General features: G+C 36.3%; 1 protein-coding gene and 1 pseudogene across 1 annotated transcript; both read left to right on the top strand.

The window, feature by feature from the left end:
* The first annotated feature begins 4478 nt into the window (after positions 1-4478).
* On the top strand, positions 4479-8297 carry LOC118241185 (extracellular calcium-sensing receptor-like). Its single transcript, XM_035525286.2, has 6 exons — positions 4479-4710; positions 4849-5140; positions 5413-6204; positions 6360-6587; positions 6707-6830; positions 7031-8297. The coding sequence occupies exons 1-6, from the start codon at positions 4490-4492 to the stop codon at positions 7936-7938; spliced, it is 2565 nt and encodes an 854-aa protein (XP_035381179.2). The 5' UTR covers positions 4479-4489; the 3' UTR covers positions 7939-8297.
* A 4056-nt stretch (positions 8298-12353) lies between these two features.
* LOC113568576 (extracellular calcium-sensing receptor-like) lies at positions 12354-15800 on the top strand (annotated as a pseudogene).
* The last annotated feature ends 4286 nt before the right edge of the window (positions 15801-20086 follow it).

Here is a 20086-nt window from a genome sequence, read left to right as displayed (position 1 = left end):
GCTAGTAGACTACATATTTACCATTAATCTAATTCATATTTTAAATCAAATTATCTTCATAAAGATTTTATAATACTGATAATTTTGATCTTAATATTTAATTTGTAACTTTGTAGGATATCTTTGAATATGTTATGTAATTACACACACACACACACACACACACACACACACACGCACACACACACATTAAAGGAAAACATTAGGCATAATGCCACAATCAAGTACCTAAAATCTAGATCAATACCAAATAAGAGGATTCTGTTGATACTAAACAGCAAGGTAGCTCTGAAGTGGATGATCAGTAAATCCCTTGCAGAAATGAGATAAAACACAACTTAGAGTAATAAACATTGTATAGTGTCAAATACGTGACCTAGTAGACTACATATTTATCATAAATGTGGCAACATATAGATTATATATGATTCTAGCCTGTGTAAGCTTGGACTTAGATACATAATATATCAGAACAAAATATTTTAAATTTTCAAGAAAATCTGAAGAATAATTTTAGAATAATTTAACACAAAAATAAATAAATTTTATATATATATATATATATATATATATATATATATATATATATATATATATATATATATATATATATATATAAACACCATATTTTATAATATTTTATACATTTCTCCCATTGAGTACTGGTACAGGAGCAAAAAAAGCCATCAATATTACCAAGGTTTGTTGAGCTTTCTAAATAGACAAAGCACTGCCAGCAGTGGAAAAGCCAGTAGCATTATGCCAGTAGCAAGGAGCACACATAAGGAGCACTGTGTAACCGTAACAGACCATTTAGCTATAATGTGATATTTATAGCTAGGTAGTTGGAATACTGTTATACAAAGCTCAGTGGTCAACAGATCAGTGACCTGTTGTAATGGTTACAGCTTGCATGAGCTGCTTTGCACTCTTCACCCTCTTTGCTTTTAAAATTCTGTTATTTCTCTCAATCTACAGCAGCCTTCTTAAAAATTAAAATCCATGGGTGAAAGAGCTTTTTCTTGTAGAGCACATCGATTATGGAAAGCTCTTCGTAACGCTATTAAAATGCTCCTACTCTGAATTGATTTAAAATGTTACTTAAAACTTAACATGTTTTTTGATTGGCCTCTATTTATGTTTGATATTTTATTTAACTATTCATTTATTTATTTATTTATTTATTTTATATTTCTTATTGTCACTTTGTAGTGTTTGGGTTTAAGAAAAATGCATTATAAATTTAATTGTATTATTATTATTATTATTAGCAGTAGTAGTAGTAGTAGTATTATCATCAACCTAAATGCTCTCATCTGTAGATATGATAGCCTGCTACATTATATGACTGTAGAAATTGTACTCTAAACACAAAATAAATAAAAAAATTGAACAATCTAAAAAACAAAAGCAGTACCTGTTCTACTTATGATGTTATTTTTAATGTTTAAAGTTCCACTTGTGCCATAATTGTAATTTGGTGCAAATAAATGAGAAAAGATGAGATTTCAGAAACAAATGGTTACTGATGAAAAGATAGACTTTAGAGTCATGCTACAGCAACAACATTTTTTATCATGTCTAATTCAAACAGAAACAACAACAATCAAAATATACATATGTATTGTTAGCAAGCAAAAATATTTGGCATAATAAATCTGAGTGGTGTGCTGCATTGTAGTTATCACTGTACAAAAGGAACACCATACTACCTCATTCTGCTACTGAATAAATGTTTTGAATGAATGTGGGCATACAAAAACACTAAACATGAGCAACACGCAACAACGCAACAAACGGTAAATAACAGCATTAAGTACAGCTTACATGGGTTCAACACCGACAAAAACTACTGAACAAACTGGATTTTAAATGCACACATTAACAACATAAAACAAGTAACAGGTGTGAAACATGGGAGGGGTGTCCACGAAGACACACACACACACACACACACACACACACACACAAAACGTCACATAAACATAGAGAGGAGTCTAGGAGGACCAAGCCATGACACAATTACAATATAATTATAACCAAATCAAGGGTAACAAAGTATTTAGTTGTACTATTATTAAAAGGCAAAAACATACTGAATACCGGTAGCTCCTTGATTCATTAGTTCTATAAGTTCTATAAGTAAGATTTACACACACACACACACACACACACACACACACAGTAAAAGCTGCTGACAGCACTGGCGGACAGCACCTGAAACATCACACGTGTTCATTACAATAATTACAACATTCCTCACATTTACTGTCAGTCACTCAATATATAACTAGATGTTGAAAACATTCTGCAGGTATCTGTGTGACTGGCCACCATTTAGTAATTTGTTTATATATATATATTTAATTAATTACATTTTTTTTGTATGTATGGCCACACCCCTCCCATGTATCATACCTGTTCCTCATTTTACTTCGTCACCATGTGCATATAAAGCCATGTTTAGTTGTTGGTCTTTGTCGGTGTTTGACCCCATATTCTAAATGCCTTCTTGTATAAAACTGTGATTACAGTGTTTAGCTGTTTGTGTGTTAATCATTCAACACAGTTCTCGTTCGTCCTGTTTCCTGTTTTGTTTTCCATTGTGTTAATAAACATCTGCATGTACGACACAGCATTCAAGTATATTTTTTTCTTTATATATATATATATATATATATATATATATGGGTTGCTGTAGTGCAATTGTAAATCATGGAATTACAGGCAATTTTTCATGAAATCCAAAAATCATACAGAGTGATCTAATTCGAGGCGTAAAAAGATGGTGACCTGAACATGATACTCAGATCAATAAAAAAAAATAAGGTCTTTGAAGTTCATGATCTGTCATTCCAATGATTGTCCTGCTATAAAATTAGGTTAGTCATCCTGGTTAGGTTAGTGCGTCTGATTCAGTGTTCCTCAATGTTTTTATTAATATCTTTGCAATATGACAGCATATATATATATATATATATATATATATATATATATATATATATATATATATATATATATATATATATATATATATATATATGGCTCTGAATCATTGGAATCTGTCATTTCAATTTTGTTGATAATAAGAATAGTAAGCCTATGAGAGGTTAAATATCGAGGTTAGATATAGTTTAAGATACACGTCATCTGCCTCTCACCATTGATTGATTAATTTGTGTGTCAATCTGAGTGAAACTAACCAATAAACAATCATGAAATCACTAAGGATTTACTCTTCACTTTGGAAACATTTCCTTCCTTGTTCAATCAACATCTAGCTAGCTAGCTAAAACGTGCAAAATGTTTATAGCTGCTGAAGTTGTAGCGATTTTGGACAGTAGTGCCAAAGAAAACAGAGCTTTACAGCCCGATGGGTTTGATCCCTTTGATGAAGAAGAATATGAAAATTAAAGAGATTGACAGCTAAATGAATAATTTTTCACAATATTGCTATTATAGTGGACTTAGATAACTTTTTTGTGTGTGTGTGTGCGTGTGTGTGTGTGTGTGTGTGTGTGTGTGTGTGTGTGTGTGTGTGTGTGAAAGCTAGTATAGTTAAGTACTAGGCATCTACATTCAGCTTCACTGTCAGGAATCCCTGCTGTAGTATTCCAAATTCCAAAGCATTTGCCCTTTTTTGGTAAACAATTTAAAATCAAATGCAGACTTAAAAACAGACTTAAAAGTAAATTTCATTATTTTTTTATGCCTATAAATTTCATATACATGAGCCATGTCTCTCTATCTCTAATTCACTATGCTTTATCATGCCTAACTTCCTTTAGATCCCTGGGTACATGCTAATACTCATTAATTATTCTTTAATGCCAATTAACAATTTTCTCTAAACTTAAGGTGGTGTTCCTGATATAAGTCATCGGACAAATTCTACATGAGAACAATGTGCTAGCTAGGCTACCACTGACCAACCAGACCAACACTCTTTTGTTACACATTAACATAGTATTACACAATCCACATACACACTTTGTGTCTGTGCTTCGTTACTTTTCCCTTGTATTTTTCATCCAGTTTCTAAGGCAAGATTAGCAGGTGAATTATTTGATTTTATAGAAAAAGGAAATGCTAAAACATTTCTGAAGCCTGCAGCTTATTGCGTGAAATTCATGACATTACATAAAAAAATTAATTATGTTCCTGTTTAGCTGTTGTGCTTATTAATGAAAAAATACATATTGTAGCATATAAAGCTGGAGTGGCGATATGAACAGCAAGTGCAGGAACATCTCATTTTCAATCCACAGGTACAGATTTTACAGGCAGATTGTACTCCAAAAATAAACCAGGCTACGCTGCTCACATTTCAAAGTCACACCTCCTTTGACATGGGACTACCAGTAAAACAGTATCATAGAGAATTTACCTTCCTATCACTATAAATACCACATATCCTTCCTGTTCAACCAGAAGAAACATCAGATCTGCCAGACATTCTTAAACATTATCTCTACACTTTGACCTGGATATGTGGATGGAGCCTGTATTTGCTCTCTTGCATTTGGTAATGACCATCATCATCTTTTCCAAATGTAATGGGACTGACTGTACCCTGCTAGGAGAGTCTGTATGCCCTCAGATATCAAAGGATGGTGATGTCATAATTGGAGGGATTTTTTCTTTTCATAGCAGTTGGGAGATCACAGACTTGTCGTATTTGGTTAAACCACCTCCGCTAAAATGCACAAGGTAAGAGGTAGAGGACAGTGATTATTTCAGACACAATGTGAACATGTAATATTCTAAAATATAAACAGTGACAGTACTGAAGGATCTTTAAGTCTTTATCCTAAAATACTGTTCTTGGATTTTATTTTAATTATCTAGTCTTGATGTCAGAGCCATACAGTTTTCACAGTCTTTGATGTTTGCAATAGAGGAGATCAACAACAATTCCTCTTTACTGCCTGGTGTCTCACTGGGCTATAAGATATATGATGCCTGTACGTCTAAAGCAGTGGGGGTTCAGGTGGCTATGGCACTTGTTAATGGAAATGAGAACTCAGTCTCAAATAAACCCTGCACAAAACCAGCCCAGGTACAAGCCATAATAGGAGAGTCATTCTCATCAGTGTCCATGGCTGTTGCGATGAATATTGGACCTTTCAGCATTCCCTTAGTAAGTACATAAGCAATTATGAATACTCACTTTACATGCCTTTTAATACATTTAAAACCTTTACAATTTAAACAATTATAAACAAATAACTTTAATGTCTATTAAACATTTATTAAACAACTTTAATTGTTAGATAAAAAATGTATGTGAAGTTGTTTTATCACCAATTTTAATGTCATATGCAATGATGATGGCTATACACTTATCATAATACCTGATACACCTGCTTGAATGTGTTATAGATTAGTCAATCTGCCAATCTGTGTTTTTAGATCAGCCATGGTGCAACCTGTGAGTGTCTTAGTGACAAAAAGAAATATCCCTCATTTCTACGCACTATTCCAAGTGATTACCATCAGAGCAGAGCACTGGCAGAAATGGTCAGGCACTTTGGCTGGACTTGGGTGGGGGCAATAAGAAGAGATGATGACTATGGTAACAGTGGGATGGCTGCATTTACTCAAGCTGCACAACAGTGGGACATATGCTTAGAATATTCTCTTCCATTTTTCAAAACCTACTCACAGGAGAAAGTACTGCGAATCATTGAGCAGATCAAAAGCTCCACTTCTCGTGTGATAGTTGGATTTGTTGATCCCTCAGACATAGAGATTTTGCTGGATGTATTTCTTGAGCACAACATCACTGGATATCAGTGGGTGGGAACTGAGGCTTGGATCTTAAATCCATTGCTAGCCACACTGGACAAGCACAACATACTGCAAGGAGCCATAGGACTGGCTGTCCCAAAAGCAAAGGTGACAGGTCTCAAGGACTTCATTCTAGATTTAAATCAAGTGAAATCTGCAGGCAGTGCCATTTTTACTAAATATTGGGAGACAATATTTCATTGTAAATATAAAGCCAAGAATGATTCAGAGGACTCACCATCATGTACAGGCGAAGAGGAATTGTCTGAAATGAACAACATTTTTTCTGACATGTCGCTGATGCCATATTTCAATAATGTGTATAAAGGTGTTTATGCTATTGCCCATACCCTACATGACCTTCTTGGCTGCAAAGAAACATGCTCTACAAAGAAGCAGCCTGATCCTCTCACAGTGAGTTAATGATTTGAAACATACATTTAGCACTACTTCAAAACCCCAGCCAAAATGATGTAATTTAATGGGCAATGCAGTGTTTTTACTGTTTTTTTAAAATAATATTTTAAAAAAACTTCTATCAACAAATAAACTTTGCTCTATTTCTTCAGTTTCTAGAACAGCTCAGAATGGTGCGTTTCAAAACTAAAGAGGGTGAAGAAATTTATTTTGATAAAAACGGTGACCCTGCTGCGAGATATGAGGTGATAAACTGGCAAACAAGTAAAGAAAGGCAACACGAGTTTGTTACTGTTGGACTTTATGACTCCACTTTCCCTGTTAACAGTCGATTAACACTAAACTTGTCTTCAATTGTTTGGGCACAAAATACTAACAAGGTAAGATTTGCACTTTGACCTTAACTTAAGAACTCCTCAAATGGAGATGATACTTGAAACTGAAGAAAGTAGTTAAGTAAACACTTATACAGGCAAGTAAATATTTTCCTTGATTATAGGTCCCAATATCCGTGTGCAGTGAGAGCTGCCCTACAGGCACCAGGAAGGCTGTGCAGAAAGGAAAGCCTGTCTGCTGCTTTGACTGTATACCATGTGCTGAAGGAGAGATCAGTAATATAACAGGTACAAAATCACCCAAATATGGTGGGAAGGGGAGGATGTTGGAATTGCTGCCATGATTAAAAGTCTTATAGTGAAATGTTATTCTCCTTTTTTAAGAGATACGATTCTTGTAACAAACTACATTAATTCAAACATATGTCCTATATTCAGCTGTGTATCTAAATTCCAATTTTAATTGTTTTCTTCTTACTTCACAACAGATTCTATTAAATGTGAACAATGCTATCAGGACTACTGGTCAAATACACACAGGAATGAATGTATAAAGAAGGAAATTGAATATCTGTCTTATGAGGAAACTATGGGTATTTTGCTAACAGCTGTTTCTATTGTTGGTGCATTTATGACACTGATAATCTTAATCATATTCTTCAAATATAAAAACACCCCAATAGTCAAAGCCCACAACTCAGAGCTGAGCTTCCTGCTGCTTTTTTCTCTGACTCTGTGTTTCCTCTGTTCACTTACTTTCATTGGTCAGCCCTCCGAGTGGTCCTGTATGCTGCGCCACACAGCATTTGGGATCAACTTTGTCCTCTGCATCTCCTGTGTTCTGGGGAAAACAATTGTAGTGTTAATGGCCTTCAGGGCTACACTTCCAGGCAGTAATGTCATGAAATGGTTTGGGCCTCCACAGCAGAGACTCAGTGTTCTTGCCTTTACACTTATACAGGTTCTTATTTGTGTGCTTTGGTTAATCATTTCCCCCCCTTTTCCCTTCAAAAATCAAAAACTGTACAAGGACAAGATTATTCTAGAATGTCATTTGGGTTCATCCATAGGTTTCTGGGCTGTGCTGGGTTACATTGGGCTTCTAGCTAGTTTATGTTTTCTGTTGGCTTTTCTAGCACGGAAGTTGCCTGATAATTTTAATGAAGCCAAATTCATCACATTCAGCATGCTCATATTCTGTGCAGTTTGGATCACCTTTATCCCATCTTATGTCAGCTCTCCTGGAAAATTCACTGTAGCTGTGGAGATATTTGCCATTTTAGCCTCAAGTTTTGGCTTGTTATTCTGTATATTTCTTCCAAAGTGTTACATAATCATACTGAAACCAGAGAAGAACACTAAAAAGCAACTTATTGGTAAAATACAAAATAAGTGAGCTAACAGACTACATATTTACCATTAATCTGGATAAGGTTATAGCCTGTGCAAACCTGGATGGACATATATTAGAACAAATTATTTTAAAATATTAAAAGACTCCAAAGATACTGGACTTGGTCTTGGAATGTTATTCTGTATATTTCTTCCAAAGTGTTACATAATCATACTGAAACCAGAGAAAAACACAAAAAACAACTTATGGATAAAATGTCAAATAAGTGAGCTAATAATGTACATGTTTACTAATGATGTGGGTAATAACCTGTGTAAGCTTGTAAGCTTGTACCTGGATGGATAATATATTAGAACAAATTATTTTAAAGTTTCAAGAGAATCTGAAGATACTCAACTTGGTTAGTAAGGTACTATTAAAAATTCTACAAATGTACTTACAATTTCTGTATTTTACTTGAAAAAAAAAAACAATAATATAAAACTTTGCAACATGTGATATATAATTACTATTACTATTAGTAATGCTTATGTATACATGTTTATTATTTATATGACCTGTATAAAGCATACAGCCTTTACAAACCTAGCCTTAGCTGATCAACATTTTAGAACTAATTACACATTCAAAAGAATCTTAATACAAAATGACACTATTAAATTTAGCACAAGTTCAGGTATCAACACAAGTATTTCACTATATTGGCATATATTTTTGTTTCAAGATGATGCTTAAAAGAAGAAAAAAATATCTGCTAATATCTACAAAAAAGTTGAACAACCTTATAATATTCTTACAACAATCTCAGAATTATAAAGTTTAGATATTTACACTAGCTTTAATTTGTTTTCACTTACTATAATATAACTTTTTACAGAATATTGCATGAGCCACTTTGTATTCTTTGCCCCATCCTAACCCTCTTGAATGTGCTCATCTGCTACATTATGAGAGGATCAGTAGTTATTTTGTGACCTTTGGTTTTACTGATCTGTGTAAAGCCTTTGATACAGTTGATCATTCTTTACTTTTGAAAAATCTACAAAATATTGGTTTTGACCACACTGCTACCAACTGAATTAGAAATTAACTCTTGGATAGAAAGCAATATGTGTCCCGGTGACAAAGTAAATCATAGCTACTACTGGTAATAAGAGGGTTCCTCAAGGCTCGACACTTAACCAGTATTGTTAAATACATATATATTAATGGTATTGCCACCAATATTGTATAAGCAAAGCTATTGTCTATTCTGGATGTGATATACAGATATGCAGCCACAACTACTCTCAAAGATTTTGACCATGTATGAAAAGTTTGGGTTCTTTTTATTATGATTCCCTGTTCTCAATTTAATTTCTTATTTTACTATTCTGTGTTTATGCTCGAATCCAAAACATTTCCCAATTAAGTAAAAGCACTTGGCACCTGAAGGTTAATCCAGTCACTGGGATGATTCAGATAAATTATTTACACTATTTTTGTGATGTACCATGGCATTTTGCCAGTAAGTGGTTTATAGAAGTTTTGGCCCGTATTATTCCTTGCCTGATTTGTTTCTTTGTTTATATATATAATTATGCATTTAGGCTTTTTCCTCATCTGACACCCCCAGTATTTTGACTTTAGACTGTCCCTATGATTACGATACTGGATTTGCCCATAATAAATGTCCCTCTTCACAGCATTTGCATCCTGCTTCACTCAGTATCATAGAAAAATTTGTTTTTAATCACAGATCACCAGCGAGCTGGAATTCATCACAGGAAACTTTGTGTGTTTCTGTCACACATTTAAAACTTTTAATTTCTAATTTCTAACTTTAATTTGATTTTGTTTAACTTGTAGTATGTTTGGTGTGTTTTAGTTATTATTTTATATTTATTATACTTTTAATTATTTTTATCATTTTATCCCTGTTATTGTATTTAAGTCATTTTTGCAACAAGTTTATTTTGATTTGACTGATATTTTTATACTAATACATTTACTCCTATGATTAATTTTTTCAATACTTAATGATTGTTTATTTCTGTATTATCCTGGCTACATGGTAACTCAAGCCTAAATAAAGGCTGACGGACTGAAGACCTTGTAGTTCTTGATGACACATTTAAGAAGGATTTAAGGACTTGTCTGTTTCATTTACCTTTCCTGAATATAAGTCATTGTTATACTGGATTTGAGGTGTTGTGGAAACGCAAAGATTCCATACACAAAAGTAACAGAAACTATTTTTTCTTCTTCTAAGGGTTAGTTAAAGCAGCACTACTGCATAGTGGAATTTATAAAATACATCATCTATTTTACACTGAAAGGAAAACCTACAATATGTAAATCATATCATGCTTTTCTCTAAGTTATATGAGTGATGTAAAAATATTCTAATTTTATGCAACAGTGCCATGACTGAAAGCTGTCCATCCATATGCTTGTTTTAATTAGTTAAAGTAACCTTTAATATATTACTATGTTTACCACATATTCTACACACTAAAATCACAGTTTTGTTTTACCTCACATAAAAAAAAAATCTAGTCAAATGTGTGGCATCACAATGTATATAGACCTCATTCAACAAAATTATAAAATGATCAGCAAAATGGCACCTAAACAAGAATATTATAGGTAAACATAAAGGGTCACAGAGGACCAATCTTTTCATCTAGGGTCTTCAAACCTGGGGTATGCCATCTCCCTAATGCCAAGTGTGTGGACTGGTCCGCCAGCCTGGAATGTTACTTTGACCTTTACAACTTAAATACACTTGGCCTATTTGACCAAAATCAAAGGGTCATAGAAAGCCAACCATGCAAAGTAGACCATGCAACTCAGTGTATGTCATCTCTCAATGGCCTAGTTTATGCCTGCCAAGTGTGGGGCCCCTAGGTTGAATGGCCAGCACTCAAGGCTAATTAAACTGAGTCCTGCCTATATAGGCAAATTTAAAGGGTTGTTGTACACATAACCGTTAACCTAGGTTAGCGAACTCCATCTACTTAAGGTCTAGTTTATGCGTGTACAGTTAGAAACCCGTAGGCTGCATAGCTGGTCTGCTCTGTGTGTGTGTGTGTGTGTGTGTGTGTGTGTGTGTGAGTGAGAGAGAGAGATAGAGAGAGAGAGAGAGAGAGAGAGAGAGAGAGAGAGAGAGAGAGAGAGAGAGAGAGAAAGAGAGCAAGCAAGTACATAAGTATTTCTGTATGGAAAAGCAGGCAGAACAGAAGAGGGAGGGTAAAGCATGTTGTAGGAAAATAAAACCCAAATGCACTGCAATTTATGTTCAAATAAATATATGATAAACATTAATAGTGTCACACTAGCCATAACAACAGGCAAACACAAATCAACAGAAAAAAAATGTACTCACCGTCTCTTACTATAGACCATAGTGGTGTGGTGCAGTTCAAAGCATGAAATGAGACACAGGATAGGATTGTCTTGGTAGGTCCTGCAGAAAAAAAGTGTGCTTCCTCTTGTTCCTCCAAATGTTTGACCTCTTGCTAGAAGAACAGACTTACAGTCTGGCATTGATGCAGAATCCTAGCCAAGGAAAAGTAGTTCCATATTTAGTTATATCTTCACTTGCATCAGCGCATTTCCCGCTCTGTAGAAGCCCTTCTACCACTGATTTTTTGAAGTCAGCTGCATCCAGTAAGATGTCACACTCATGAAAAATAATATAGGTTTTTATCAAAGCCACTTATAAGGCCACTAAGGTGCTAATATTCATAGGATTTTCACAATAGGTCTGTCCTGTCCACTCCATGCATGTACACGTTATACTCTTCCACAGACAAAAGTTGTGGAACCTCTAAATTACATGCTTTTTACTGCCATGGAGGTGTCATGTTCAGTGGACAAAACCATCACAAATCCTGTGAAATCCTCAGATTACTAATCTGTGGAGGCATTCTTTGGGTTAACATGAACCATCCCATAAACCCTTTTTTTTTTCTCTCTCTCTCTCTTCATGACATATGTAACTCAAGACAAGTAAAACGTATCGATATAAGGATGTCCCTTTCCAGAGGCCAGCACTGCTGAGAAGTCTCTTTCATGCAGAATGCCCCGTCCCTACACTCCTGTCAAACTGGTAGACTCCAGCAATGTAAAGACCTCACAAACAGATGTAGTCAGTTTTGGCAATGTTGAGAATAAAGTTTTTCATACCAAACATGTGGCACATTGTTGGATTGCACTGCCTAAAAACACTTCTTGGACAGAAGGTCACGGACTCGTTTATTTTAAAATTTTGCCAAGCTACACCCCTCAACTCCCACCATCCTCCTCCTCACCTACAAAGCATTTGAAAGTCACTCCTCCTCTGACTGCAGCACAATAGTGAAACTTTACCGTAGAGGATTTGTATTTCCATCTGTATAAATACCACAACTCCCTCCTGTTCAACTAGTTGAAACATCAACTTTATCTGTACTCTGAATAAGTGGATGGAGCTCTCTTGCATGTGGTAATGGCCATCATAAATTTCTCCAGATCTAATGGGACTGCTTGTAATCGGCAAGGAAAGCCTGCATACCCACAACTGTCAAAAGTTGGTGATATTATAGTTGGAGGAATTTTCCCCTTCCATAGCAGTTGGGAGATCACAGACTTGTCCTACTTGGTTAAACCACCTCCGCTGAAGTGCATGAGGTAAGACGCAAAAGAAGGTATTTTAGACATTATTTTGTATAAAATACAGTTCCATGGTTCACAATTATACAGCAAAAATAAAATGTTTAATGTGTTTCTATTTTAACTTTCCTAACTAGTCTTGACTTCAGAGCCTTCCAGTATTCACAATCATTGATCTTTGCAGTAGAGGAGATCAACAACAGTTCCTCTTTACTGCCTGGTGTCTCACTGGGCTACAAAATCTATGACACCTGTGGTTCTACAGCAGTGGGGGTTAGAATGGCCATGGCACTTATGAATGGAAATGACAACACAGTCTTGGATGAGCCCTGCACAAAGCCTGCACAAGTACAAGCCATAATAGGAGACACATACTCATCAGTGTCAAAGGCTGTTGCAATGAGTATTGGATCTTTCAGCATTCCTTTAGTAAGTACTCATACAGTATTATTAATCAGTAGTTTATTACAACCCTATTTTCAAGGATATAAGAAACATGCAGCTAAAAATAATTTTTTAACGGACTTACAATTAGATGTGCTGTTAAGATAGAGGAAAGCTGACAACATATTGACTATGAGATAACTATGTCAATCTGATTTTAGATCAGTCACTATGCCACCTGTGAATGTCTCAGTGACAAAAGGAAATATCCCTCATTTCTGCGTATTATTCCCAGTGATTACCACCAGAGCAGAGCACTGGCAGAAATGGTCAGGCACTTTGGCTGGACCTGGGTGGGGGCAATAAGAAGAGATGATGACTATGGAAACAGTGGGATGGCTGCATTTACTGAAGTCGCAGAGCAGTTGGGCATATGCTTAGAATATTCCCTTCCATTTTTTAGAACTTACTCACAAAGGAAAGTTCTGAGAATCATTGAACAGATCAAAAGCTCCACTTCTCGAGTGATAGTGGGGTTTCTTGACAACTTAGATTTAGAAATTCTGCTAAGTGTATTTCTTGAGCACAATATAACTGGATATCAGTGGGTAGGAACTGAAGCCTGGATTTTTGATACAGAACTGGCCACAATGGATAAGCACAAGATGCTGCAAGGAGCCATAGGACTGGCTATCCCTAAAACAAAGGTCACAGGTCTGAGGAACTTCATTCTAAATATAAATCCACTAAAAACTGTGGGCAAGGCCATTTTTACTGAATTCTGGGAAGCTCTGTTTAATTGTAGATATACAAAGCATGATGATTCAGATGATTTACCAGTGTGTACAGGTGAAGAGAAACTGTCTAAGATTGAAAACACATTCACTGACATGACCCTGATGCCAATTTTCAATAATGTGTATAAAGGGGTTTATGCTATTGCCCATGCCCTACATGCACTTCTGGGCTGCAAAGAAACATGCTCTACAAAGATGCAGCCTGATCCTCTCACAGTGAGTTAATGCTTTGGCACAAGATTTGGAATGCACATTTAGCACTACTTCAAAATCCCTGCCAAAATGTTGTAATATAATTTGAAATGCAGTGTTTTCTTTGATTTTTATTATTATTTATTTATTTATTTATTTTTGCAATTTTGCTTTATTTAATCAGTTTCTAGAACACCTCAAATGAGCTCATTTCAAAACTAAAGAGCTTGAAGAGGTTTATTTTGATAAAAATGGTGGCTCTGCTGCAAGATATGAGATAGTAAACTGGCAAACGATTAAAGAAAAGCAAGTATTTGTCACTGTTGGGCTTTATGATTCCACTTTTGCTACTCACCAGTGATAATCAGTAAACATGTCGTCTATTGTGTGGGCACAAAATACTAATCAGGTGAGTACAAGAAGTAACACATTCTCAGTAAATGCATTACTTGTGAGCTTGTCTGCTCTTACAATGTGCATTTTAAGTATGCAAAATAAAAACAAAAAACATTTGAACACAATTTTTAGTGTCAGGCTATTAAGTATTTCCCTTGATTATAGGTCCCGATGTCTGTGTGCAGTGAGAGCTGCCCTCCAGGGACCAGGAAGGCTGTACAGAAAGGAAAGCCTGTGTGCTGCTTTGACTGTATACCATGTGCTGAAGGAGAGATCAGTAATACAACAGGTACATAAATCCCCAGAAAATGGTAACAAATATAACATACTTTTAGTATTGCTTTTGTTGCTGTCACTGTTGTTACAGTTAATTGTTGTTGTTGCAATAATTATACCTTGTATGCTCAGATGTTCTGAGTTTTTTATTTGTTTTTAAGGACAGATTGAGATTTTAAAGGACAGATTGAGCTTTTTAAAACTCTCACAACTTTTGCTGCATATCTAACTTCTCTTTTTTGGTGTTTTTCTATACCTTCATGGCAGATTCTATTAAATGTGAACAATGTTATCAAGACTACTGGACAAACGCACAGAGGGATGAATGTATAAAGAAAGAAATTGAATATCTGTCCTATGAGGAAACTATGGGATGTTTACTAACAACCTTTTCAATTACAGGTGCATTTATGACAATAGTAATAGGAGTCATATTCTTTAGATATAAAAATACTCCAATAGTCAAAGCCAACAACTCAGAGCTGAGCTTCCTGCTGCTCTTCTCGCTGACTCTGTGTTTCCTCTGTTCACTTACTTTCATTGGTCGGCCCTCTGAGTGGTCCTGTATGCTGCGTCACACAGCGTTCGGAATCACCTTTGTCCTCTGCATCTCCTGTGTTCTGGGGAAAACAATAGTGGTGTTAATGGCCTTCAGGGCTACACTTCCAGGCAGTAATGTCATGAAATGGTTTGGGCCTCCACAGCAGAGACTCAGTGTTCTTGCTTTCACTCTCATACAGGTTATTATCTGTATACTTTGGCTAATAATTTCCCCCCCATTTCCATTAAAAAATCTAAAGCGCTACAAGGATAAGATTATTCTAGAATGCCATTTAGGCTCATCTATAGGTTTTTGGGCTGTGCTGGGTTATATAGGACTCCTGGCTCTTTTATGCTTTGTACTGGCTTTTCTAGCGCGGAAGTTACCTGATAACTTTAATGAAGCCAAATTCATGACATTCAGCATGCTCATATTCTGTGCAGTTTGGATCACCTTTATTCCAGCTTACATCAGCTCTCCTGGAAAACTCACTGTAGCTGTGGAGATATTTGCCATTTTAGCCTCAAGCTTTGGCTTGCTATTCTGTATCTTTTTTCCAAAGTGTTACATAATTATTCTAAAACCAGAAAAGAATCATAAAAAGTTAATTATGGGTAAAATGCCAGTTAAGTAACGTAATAATAATATTAAGTACAGACAGGAGAAACATTAATCTGGTTCATATTTTAGAAGACATCATCTTTCTTCATAAGGATTTTATGATACTGGTGATTTTGATATTAATATTTGATTTTTATTCTGTAGGCTTTCTTTGAAAATGTTATATAATTACACATATATATTAAAGGAAAATCTAGGTCAATACCAAATAAAAGGATTATGTTGATACTACATAGCAAAGTGGCTCTGGGGTGGATGAACAGCAAATGTTCTGAAGAAATGACATAAAAGACAACTTAGAGTAATAAACACTGTAAAACATGATAGGTGTATGATATTTTGAAGTTATTTTTATAAATCAGTGTATAATGTAATTACTACACCTTGAAGGGTACATTTATTACTCCGAGCCAGAAAAAAGCATTTACTTCATAAAATAAGTTGGCTCTTTGGGCTCCAATCTGTGGTCATGTTAATGCCACTGTTACTAGTCAGTTAAGGACCATAGAGCAGGTTATAGGAAGGAAGAATTTAAAGCAGAAGTAAGGTAAGGACAACCATGAATCCAGATACCCTGCAACTTCTTATGAGGAGCTTGTGAGGATTGAAACTTTTCTTTTGAAGTGGTTCATTATGGATTTTTTTTTGTTTTAATTCAAAAGGAACTAATATATGTCCAGCAGCTGGCAGTTGACTTCTAAGACAAAGATTTCCAAATACCAATCTGGACCAGTTTGGATAAGCATTTTTCAATACATGAATATTTTGTAAAATCGTGACAAAATAACTGAGCTCAATTTGGTCCTAGATAGGTAAAAGGGGATTATCCAAACAAATTTAGTCCAGATTGAAAAACTGGCCCCTGTTGTAATATGGCCATTTCTAAACAATCACAGAGATACTGTCAGAATTCAGATCATTACCAACGATTTTTGATATCTGAAACATTCAGTTAGACTAGCAATAAGCAATGAGTGGAGCAGAAAGTAAAGCCATAGGCTTCAGCAGGTTTTGTTTTGGTTTTTTTTACATCAAAATAAGTGTAACACCAGAATTTCGACAGAAAGGTAACTTTAAACAGTTTAAAGTATGTAGACAGAAAGTTAGGTTCTTGATGAATTTGCAAGTTATACAAATATAGCAAATGTACAGTGGTGTGAAAAAGTGTTTGCCCCCTTCATGATATTTTTTGCATGTTTGTCACTCATGCTTCAGATCATCAAACAAATTTAAATATTAGACAAAGATAACACAAGTAAACACAAAATGCAGTTTTTAAATGAAGGTTTTTATTATTAAGGGAAAAAAAATCCAAACCTACATGGTCCTATGAGTCTTTTACATGGCAGTGAGTCTTTTACAGCACAGTGGAGGAATTTTGGCCCAATCATCTTTAAAGAATTATTGTAATTCAGCCACATTGGAGGGGTTTTGAGCATGAACCACCTTTTTAAGGTCATGCCACAGCATCTCAATCGGATTCATGTCAGGGCTTTGACTAAGCCACTTCAAAGTCTTAATTTAGTTTTTCTTAAGTCATTCAGGGGTGGACTTGCTGGTGTGTTTTGGATCATTGTCCTGCTGCAGAACCTAAGTGCGCTTCATCTTGAGGTCACGAACAGATGGCCGAACATTCTCCTTCAGGATTTTTTGGTAGACAGCAGAAATCATGGTTCCATTTACCACAGCAAATCTTCCAGATCCTGAAGCAGCAAAACAGCCCCAGACCATCACACTACCATTGGTATGATGTTCCTTTTATAAAATGCTATGTTACTTTTACGCCAGATGTAATGGGACATACACTTTCCAAAAAGTTCAACTTTTGTCTCGTCAGTCCTCAGAGTATTTTCCCAAAAGTATTGGGGATCATCAAGATGTTTTCTGGCAAAACTGAGACGAGCTTTTATGTTCTTTTTGCTCAGCAGTGGTTTTCATCTTGGAACTCTGCCATGCAGGCCATTTTTGCCCAGTCTCTTTCTTATGGTGGACTCATGAACACTGACCTAAACTGAGGCAAGTGAGGCCTGCAGTTGTTTGGATGTTGTTGTGGGGTCTTTTGTGACCTCTTGGATGAGTCATTGCTGCACTCTTGGGGTAATTTTGGTCAGCCAGCCACTCCTGGGAAGGCTCACCACTGTTCCATGTTTTCACCATTTGTGGATAATGGCTCTCACTGTGGTTCGCTGGAGTCCCAAAGCTTTAGAAATGGCTATATAACCTTTTCCAGACTGATAGATCACATTTGTTCCTGAATTTCTTTGGATTGCAGCATGATGTCTAGCTTTTGAGGATCTTTTTCGTCTACTTCACTTTGTCAGGCAAGTCCTATTTAAGTGATTTATTGATTGAGAATAGGTGTGGCAGTAATCAGGCCTGGGTGTGGCTAGAGAAATTTAACTCAGCTTTCCAAAGATGTGATGAACCACAGTTAATTTATGTTTTAACTGGGGGGGGGGGGGGGTGTCACTTTTTCACAAAAGGTCATGTAGGTTTGGATTTTTTTTCCCTTAATAATAAAAACCTTTATTTAAAAAATGCATTTTGTGTTTACTTGTGTTATTTTAGTCTAATATTTAAATTTGTTTGATGATCTGAAGCATTTACGTGTGACAAACATACAAAAAAATATCAGGAAGGTGAAAAACACTTTTTCACACCACTGTATTGTTACAGGCCAAAATACTGTAATTGGTGTGTCAAGACCTAACTACCGTAAATTATTTCGTAATTACATTGAAACTTAAATAAAAGGTGCATGTAATTACAAATGCTTACCTGAAAGAGAAGGTAAAATAATGTGATAAGGTCATAGGTTCACTTCCCAGAAAACACAAATGTTGTCATACCGATAAACATACGTAAGTCAATCTGGATAAGGGCATCTGCAAAATGCTGATAATTGTAAATGGTATGTTCCATTATATTTGCTAACATTTGTATAATTCAGAATTTTAACTATTACAACAACATATTTTTAAACACCTACCTTGCACCTACAATCACTGACCTCTTTAATATGTATAACTTTAAATTAAAAGTGTGCTGTAACAGAGTGAACAATCAATGAGCCAGCCTCAACTGAGGTAATCACTGTTCAGTGCCTCAGTACAGGCCCACTGATGACTGGATATTAGTGGAATGACAGATCATTATTAATAGAGTAGTTTCAATAGCTTTGTAGGTGTATAATAGACGTTGTTGCATTCCCATTGTCACAGCACAGCCCCCTCCTCTTAGACTCCTCCCCATGTCCGTGTGTGTTGTGTGTGTGTGTGTGTGTGTGTGTGTATGTATGTGTGTATCTACATGGCCACACCCCTCCATTGTTAGTCGGTTGTGTGTTACACCTGTCCCTCATTAGAGTTATCAACGTCTATATTTAGGTCCGTGTGTATTAGTCAGTCCTTGTCAGTGTTTGACCTCATTTAGGCTCTTGTTCGCCACATTATTGTGTTCTAGTCCTGTTTATCGCTTATTGCATGTTCTCTGTATCACTTATTGTCACTGTTTGTGTTTTTTGTTGTCTGTTTTTGTTACCTGTTTTAATAAATGTCTATGCTTGTGCAACACAGCTCGTTTTTACATCCTGCATCACCTCTCATGTTACAGAAACACCAACTGCTGAGGGATGCCGTGAGCCAAGGCAAAGAGAAGGAAGGGAAAGAAGTGGCTTGTCCATCCCAACCCAATCTAAGTGAAGGGACCCTTCATCCTGGTGGAGGCACACTTTCTACCAATGCAGCGGGAGAACTCCGTTGAGAAGATTTGGGAGGACCCTAGTAGTTCACAATCAAATTCTGTGGAGACCTACCTGCCTTTCCTGGACTACCAGAATGACAACTCGGCAGGGGATAGCTATTGGGATAGCTACAAGGTTTATGGCATGGGCAAGGACTATGACAACCTTAGCCTCAGGTCAGATGCAGAGTCTGACCACTCACTACACCCTTTGATGAAGGGGGAGGCGGCCCTCCATGAGGATCCCACTTCCAAGCCAGAAACAGGACCAGGGTACTCCGAAAGTGACGATCCCCCAGCACATAAGGCTCTGTCCAAAGAGCGTCGCTCAAGAGCCAGCGAGTGTCCCCATGTTTCCTTTCAAGAGGTTTTGTCACTGGCTCCCAAGTCAGTAAAGGACACTCCCTTAACCAGAGCACAAGACCGCAAAGCCCCTGTGCCTGCACGTCAGCCAAAACAGGGAAGAGGGGAAGCATTGCCAGCGCACAATCCTGAGATGGCCACCTCATCCGGCGTGCACGTCGGCTCGTCTGCTCATAAAGCAGAGGTGCTGTCACCACCGAAGTTGGAGGCAATCACCTCCTCCTAGACTCCCCGGCCGTCGCCT

This window comes from Electrophorus electricus, chromosome 6 (assembly GCF_041902795.1).
Source record: "Electrophorus electricus isolate QZ-2024a chromosome 6, ASM4190279v1, whole genome shotgun sequence".
NCBI lineage: Eukaryota > Metazoa > Chordata > Actinopteri > Gymnotiformes > Gymnotidae > Electrophorus > Electrophorus electricus.
This window is presented reverse-complemented; position numbering and strand designations above follow the sequence as displayed.

What these genes read in the sequence shown, in the direction of transcription:
- LOC118241185 (XM_035525286.2), top strand. Translation starts at nt 4,490, where the DNA reads ATGTGGATGGAGCCTGTATTTGCTCTCTTGCATTTGGTAATGACCATC. An exon ending in GGGCACAAAATACTAACAAG is followed by an intron (nt 6,588 to 6,706) that starts GTAAGATTTGCA and finishes CCTTGATTATAG; the next exon opens with GTCCCAATATCCGTGTGCAG. An exon ending in AGAGATCAGTAATATAACAG is followed by an intron (nt 6,831 to 7,030) that starts GTACAAAATCAC and finishes ACTTCACAACAG; the next exon opens with ATTCTATTAAATGTGAACAA.